The sequence below is a fragment of the Ursus maritimus genome, unplaced genomic scaffold (assembly GCF_017311325.1).
Source record: "Ursus maritimus isolate PB19 unplaced genomic scaffold, ASM1731132v1 scaffold_16, whole genome shotgun sequence".
NCBI classification, from domain to species: domain Eukaryota; kingdom Metazoa; phylum Chordata; class Mammalia; order Carnivora; family Ursidae; genus Ursus; species Ursus maritimus.
The window spans coordinates 40,165,366-40,172,278 of NW_024424008.1; the positions used below are offsets into that span (position 1 = coordinate 40,165,366).

At 58.1% G+C, this 6,913-nt stretch overlaps 1 protein-coding gene across 2 annotated transcripts in view; it reads right to left on the minus strand.

Moving 5' to 3' along the window:
- The window catches only part of FLI1 (Fli-1 proto-oncogene, ETS transcription factor), a 120,512-nt gene extending 114,180 nt beyond the window's left edge, over positions 1-6,332 (minus strand). Inside the window, exon 1 of one of the 2 annotated variants that reach the window (XM_040631040.1) lies at positions 6,127-6,332. In XM_040631040.1, the coding sequence (XP_040486974.1) occupies positions 6,127-6,165 (39 nt within the window). In that variant the 5' untranslated portion in view covers positions 6,166-6,332. The remainder of the gene's footprint in view (positions 1-6,126) is intronic. The other variant, XM_040631038.1, reaches the window with a different exon arrangement.
- Between the last annotated feature and the right edge of the window lie 581 nt (positions 6,333-6,913).

Here is a 6,913-nt window from a genome sequence, read left to right on the forward strand (position 1 = left end):
GGGTGAGCCCCCGGGGTCAGTGCTCGGGACCATCATCCCCAACCAGCCCTGAGGCCAGCCGGCCCTCGGCGCGCAGTGTCGGTCTCCGCCACCCGGAGACCTCCCCTGTCCCCCTGCGGTGCCGCCGAACGCTCGGGTTGCGGCAGACTCAGGAGTCCAGGCGCAGCGAGGGGACCCCCACCCCACCCCCGGGCGCTCTCGGCCTGACTCCCTTCTCCCCAACCTCCGAAACAGGTTACCTTGTCCACGCTCTCCAGACCACGCTTTGGACTTTTTCACTTTTATTTAAGAGTCCACCCGGGGAAGGAGGAAAAAAAAAAATCCAGAGGAGATCCGAGTCAGTTGGAAAGAAAAAAAAGTTCAAAAGGGTGTCCACAGCAGCGAAAAAGGTGACTTATTAATTCTTTATTTCTTCTGGAGCAATTGAGCCAGAAAGCTAGCTCGCCTCCCTCCCCCCCCCCTCTCGAAATTAGTCTCATCAATTCAGCTCCAATTTTGGGTTCGAATACAGACGCGGGTCTGAACGTGACCAGACCTGGAGTGGCGGGTGCAGCCTGCCAGCAATTGAGACTCGGTGTGCTTATGGGGGAGTGAGGTGGGGGTGGGGTGGGGGGTGGGATGGGGGCCGGGCCGATCCCCCCCCCCACCTCCTGTCTGCTTCTCAATCCAGGGGTCTGCTCCGGGGCTCCCCTGGGACCGCCACATCTGGTTACCGCTAGCGGGGTCAGTCCCCCCCCCCTTTGCCTGGGGCCACCAGTTCTGGAGTTCAATTAAAAGAAATCAGGCTTAACCCTTTCCTCCCCTCAGCCGGCCGCCTGCCCTCTCACTCTTCCCTTCAGCTTTTCCACATGCTTTCCAGAGAGGAAAGAGGTTAAAGGGAAAGGAAGAATGAATTACATCCTTTCAAACCCCAAATTGTTTCCTTTTCAGCCCAGACTCTGCCGACCTTCAAACGACAACAGGGCTTTCAGGAGGGTGCGGGGAGACCGCTTTCCCACCCAGACCTGGCCAGAAACCCAGCACCCCCAGCCACATTGCCCCTCTTTCAGGCAGAAGGGATTCCAACTCCACCACCGGGAGGCCCCCTTCCTGGTCCTGGGCAAACACTGAGGTTGTTAATGGCCACCCCACACCAGCCAGCCGCTCCCCCTTCCTTACACACTCCTCCTAGTGCTGGAGAAGTCACCTCTACTGCAAAAATGTTGGCTAGGTTTCTCTTTCCAACTCCCATGAGGCCTGGCCAAAAACATATTCTCATCTTCACTGCACTGATCAGGGCAGTCACCCCCACACCCCTAGCACCCCCAACTCCTTTTAGCAGGAGCTGCCTCTCCCATTGGGAGCTGCTCAGTGTGAAACTACATTTAAATGAGGACTTGCCCTCTTGTTTTAGCTGTCGAACTCAATAGCACTTTCTGTTTCTCCCGGAAAGCCAAAGCTATGGCAATTTCATAATTTTGAAGATTGGGGGGGGGAGAGGCTGACATTGGCATAACTGTCACCCCTTTGTGACTCACTGACTGGCCTTTTGCCATGCCATGCCTTTTGCTATTTACCAGCCCCTCCGTGAGGAGCTCCTGTCCATTCACGAGGTCCTCCACCCAGAAAGAAGAACCCCCCAACTGGGAACAACAGCTCTCGGAGGGATTTGAGGCTCCCTCCACCCCATATTGACATGCTGGTGGGCAAGTTTGCCCCACTTATGTAACTCTGGGTTTGAGGCTCAACTCCTGCTGCTGCTTCTATTTTAAATCCCGAAGGGGGAAAAAGCCCTAACCAAACACAACAGTAAACAAGTCTGCCCTGTTTCATGTGGTTACCACCAGACATCTGGAAAGATGGTTTGATCCTGGCAGCTCACATTGTTTTCACGAGCAGCCAAAGAGAATATTTTGAATGTTTGCATTGAGACAAATTGATAGAGAGCCTGTGGTAAGGCCCGCTACAAATGAAAACTGTCTTTGAGCTGGGGAGGTGAAACCCCTCCCCTTCTTCCCTCTTTCCCTCCCCTTTCTCTCTCCCCTCTCTGCCCTCTCCTTTCTCCTAGCTTAGCTAGGGACTGGTTACCCCAGCCCACACACTTGCACACACCCTCTTTCCTGGCTCACCAGAGACTGTCCTGCCTGCCTTTCCCAGACTGGGCAGGGCTGGTGCCCAGGAGACGGTGCCTGCCACCATCAGCGCCCATTCCACCAGCCCCGACCGGCTTTCAAGTCGGGGAGCTCTGGCAGCCAAGGAAGCCCGGCCAGCATTTAAAACAAAAGCTACCAATTGGGGGACCCACAAAACAACTCATGACACATTTCTAAGCCTAGGGTCAGTACAGAAAACATGCACACAGCGGGCGAATATTTAGGAAACATGTGGATTTCGAGCATTTTCGCTGAAACTTTGTTCGGGTGACTTGCCTCGCACCGTCCGCACTTGACAGTATTTTCAAAGATGCGGAAGTCGTGCTTCCCCCCGGGAGAGGAGCGGCTGGGTGAAACGTGTCTTGGCTCGCTCAATGTCAGCCCTTTTGACCCGGTCAAGACTTTCCAGACGCGACTTCCTGGGCTTCTTTGGTCCCAGCCCAGGTTGGGGGTGGGAGGACGCGACAATCGGAGCCGGGTCCCCGCGGTGCCTCCGGACCCGGGGACTGCTCCGTCACTTGAAACCCCGAAAGATGCCAGGCTTGGCAGAGCGTCTGGGGCGGATCCTTCTCCCTGCGTCCTCCCTCCTCCCCCGCCCCTCGGGTCCAGCTCGGCCTCGGCTGGTATTCGAGCTGGCAAGGGCGGGGGGTGTGGGGGGGGGAGAGGCGGGGGCGAGGGGGAGGGACGGGCGAGCGAGCGCCAAAACTCCAGACTGCACAACTGCAGCTTCAAGTGTCTGGCCCCTCGCTCGAGGCCATAATTAATTTGAGATTTATTTTTATTGGAGAACTCGAGTCTCGTCTGACCTTAGCCAAACAAGGCAGCTCGAGCCGCCCCTGGATGCGCTTGAATGCCGGGGAATATTTCTGCAGGAAGGCTCTGCAGGCGCGCCTGCTTTGAATTTGTTTCTCAGACTTCATCTACTCACAGATTGAAGGAAGATTTAGAGCCTCTGCTCGCCCTGCCCGCTCCCCACGCTCGTTCTTGCCTTAGCGCCAAGCGGGTTCAAAACGCTACGTGGGAGGCCGCGGCGGCGGGAGGGCCAGGGGCCGGCTGGCCCGGCTGGGGGAGGGTCTCTGCGCCCCGAGCCCGAGGCGCTCCGGGCCGGGTCCCCAGACCACGCGGCGTCGACGAGGAAATCCCGAGGGAGTCCGAGGCCGACCAGAGAGCGCAGGCTGACAAGAGGTGGAGACCAGCCAGGTGCTGGGGCTCTCACCCAGCCCCGGCGCCTAGACTGGGGCCTTGGGGGGGGGCATGGGAGCTTGTCAGTCTCTCCAATCTCCGTCCGCCCTGCTTCCCAGCCTCCGCAAACAGCATTTATTCTAAGTACAGACCTGTGTCCTTGAAACGCCGCTGCGGGACCTGCCCGCCAGATGCTGCCCCTGGGCCGTGTCGCAGTGAACTTTCTGGGGCCATAAGCCTCCTTTGGTCTGGTTTTGGGGAGGGGGGCTGTCGCCTCCAGAATGTAGCATGGGCTGAACCAGCGGGCTAGGTGGTGAAGGAGGGAGAGCAAGGAGTCTGGAAAACTCGCAAAGAGGGCAAGTGGAGGACCCAGCCAGTCTGCGTGGGGCGGGCGAGGAGCCTTCCGGGTTGTGCTCCCAGAGCTGAGACTGACAAGTGATCTGCACAGTGCGGGGGCAGGATGACTCCCGGTATCTGCACGTGGAACATCCTAGGGTTTGAATTCGGGCTCTGTGGACTTCAACACGTTCCTTAACCTCTCTGTGCCTCAGTGTCTTCATCTGTACGTTGGTGTTGTAATAGGACCTAATCCTCAAAGGGCTGGCTGTCCTAAACCTGAAATGAGTGTCTAGGATTTGCTTGACAGCACAATTCTGCCCTTATTATTTGTAGCTGGGCCCCACCCTTCACAAGCTGTGTTACCTTAACCTCTCAAGACCTCAGTTTCTCATCTGCAAAATGGATTACCCCCTAGGGTTGTTATTAATATTAAATGAGTTAGTACAAATACAATGCTTAGAACAGGGCCTGGCAAAGGTAAGGGCTACCTTAATGTTACCACCATCATTCACGTACTGCGTTGTCATTGTCTTTAAGAGTCACCCTGCTCCCCTCCCTCCCTCCCTCCCTTTCTCTTGCACTTTCCAGCCTCATAGCCGGCGCAGCGCTCTCCTGCGGAAACTCCCCGAGCACTCTGAGGGTTCTCAGAACCCGGATCGCTGCCGGGTGGAGTGGGCACCCTTGGCTGCTGAGGCCGGCTGGGCTCCAGGCTCCGGGCCTGGGCGCCTGGGCCCGCGCGGTGTTTGTCAACAACCTCGGAGGTTCCTGACGCAGAATGGCAAGGGGCTTGGCAGCCGGGGACTGTTTGTGCCCCTCTGGCAAATGGTCGATGTAGGGAGTCGGAGAAACAGACCCAAGATTGTCCCTGCTACGCAGACCTTTCGCCGCCATCAATGCACCCCTTTGTGCAACAATACAAACTTTGTGGCTGCTGAAAAATCCATTTTTCCCCCTTGAAAAGAGCTCCTGCGGCGAGCCGCTCCTTTGGCTGCCCAGGGCTCCTAGACTGCCGCCTCTCTCCCTGCTTCCCACTCCGGACCAATCTGTTCTCCTGGGCCGTTTGCTTTTTCTCTGACTCTCAGCCTGGGTCAGTCTCCTGGGCTCCCACTTGCCTATCTGGGGTTCCTCATCCCGGTTTTGGGTCCCCGGGTGTGTGCAGACCGGGGGTGGGCTGTGGATGGGAGAGAGACTGCAACTCCCCACCCCGGGGCCACTTGCAGTCTTTGGGGCCAGGCTGGAGACAAGAGCTCCCTTAGCTTCCAGGGCTGGGAGTGGCGGGGCGGGAGGGGTCACAGCCTGCCGAACCTCTCCGGAAAACTGGACGCCAGCACGCTTTAGTCTCCCTGTGTGCGCCTCGCCACCTCCTGGGAGCCCTCCGTCCCGCCAACCATTTATTGATTGTTGATACATCGATTCACTTATTTTTCATTCATTCATTATAGAGTAAACACCTCTTACCCGCTCCAAGGCTCCAGGACCTGACCTCCCCAAAGTGACTATAAAACTCTTCTAGACCTCCGAAGAGGGTGGGGATGGGGCGGATGCTAACCTGTCTCCACAAATTTCCCTTTAGAGAAATGGGAGGAGGGCCGAACGCAAAAGTGGCGCTTCCAGAGAGCCGCACGCCATCGAGGTGGCCACGTGCCGGCAGACTGTCCCACACTTCGGTGGCACTCGGGACACCGGAGGGAGCTGGGCCCGGGCACGCAGGTGGGGGTGGGGGCCCCCTTAGGGGCGGGGTTTCAGGGAGAAGGGGGCGGGGCCGGGACCTGACCGGTAGGTTTGCAGAACCGCGGTGGGCCCTTCCTCCTCCCAACTAGGGAAAGCTCAGACCGTCCCCGCTCCCGGCTGCTACCCGGAAGGAGGGAGGTCGCGCCTGAGTCCCTACCCCGGGCACCCTCGGCCCCCCTGGCGGATTTTCATTTAAACGTGTAACCCAGATGTCCTGGCCTCGGTTTGTTTACATTCTTGGGAACTGTTGTGAGTGAAAAAAACGTTCTACATGCTGTCAAATATAGCAGTCTGCGCTTTGGAGGGGCGGGTGGGGCCAAGGAAGGTCGGCTTGAGGACCGACGGGGTGTCCAACCGGTGGGAGAAGCGCGTCGCATTCACACACCCGCGCACACACGCCCACAGGCTCACCTGCACACTCCCAAGTACACGCAGACACTTAACTTGAAATCTGCTGTGTGCCCGCGGCCCGAGCGCAAGACCCACTGGGATCCGACAGTGGCTCGCGGTTCCCCGCCTTCCCCACCACGGGCATCCACTTCCAGTCCCCCAAAGAGCGCCGGCCCGAGAGCGTGCTTCCCCAACCAAGGATTCCCGAGGGTCTGTGCCACCCTCATCTGGTCCGGAGCGCCCCAGGCTACAGATCTCCCCGCTGACCCGGGAAAGGGGGTGGAGGGAGCATAGGCCTGGGTGGCAGAGGCGCGGGGGTCATTACCTGTTTAAAGACGCTGTCATGTCTTACCTTGACGTAAGACGATGTGTCGGGGACTGTCTGAAACATCCTCGGTTGGTGAGGAAGGGTCGGGAAGGCCCAGGAAGCAACCTGGGTAGGAGAATCTTCAGTCACCGGACAGTACACCACGTGTGAGACGGTGAGGGGTCGGGGTGGGGGTAGGTGATAAAGGAGGAATGCAAAGGGAGAGGACGCAGAGAGTTGGGAGGCTGGTTCTGCCTGGGCCAGCAAGGGAGGATCCGAGTGGTTAGGTAGTGGGCACCCGCCCTGAGTCTCTGCCTCCAGACTTCAGACTAGGAGATGGTGAAGGTTGAGAGCGAGCTCACACCATTGGGTCTCTTTCCCGCAGCCCTGTAACCCTCCCCTACCCAGATCGGAGACACCCATTTCCCTGGGACCTGGGTAGTTTCACACCTGCGGACACCCGGGGAGGGGGGGCGTCTGAGCCGGAAGAGAGAACGCTGTTTGGATAGAGGTAGGTCTCCCCACGGATGCAGACCACGACCCCAGGAAACAGATATTTACAGAGCTGCACAGATCTTCTGCCTGGCTCCCCTAGGACCCCACGACTCTGCCAGTGTCCAGCTGCCCCCCTCTTCCCTGCTACTGGGCTGCTTGGGGAGGAAGACTGGCTGTAGCTTCTGGAAGTCTAGGGAGGCCCTTTCCCCCCCAGCCCCTGCTTCTTAAAGAAAACAGTTTTACGGCAGAGACAAAGACAATGAATGATGCAACCTAATTTCTAGTGGCGGAGGAGATGGTGTCTGAAGTCTGAATATTTGGGCTGGTGGGTGCAAAA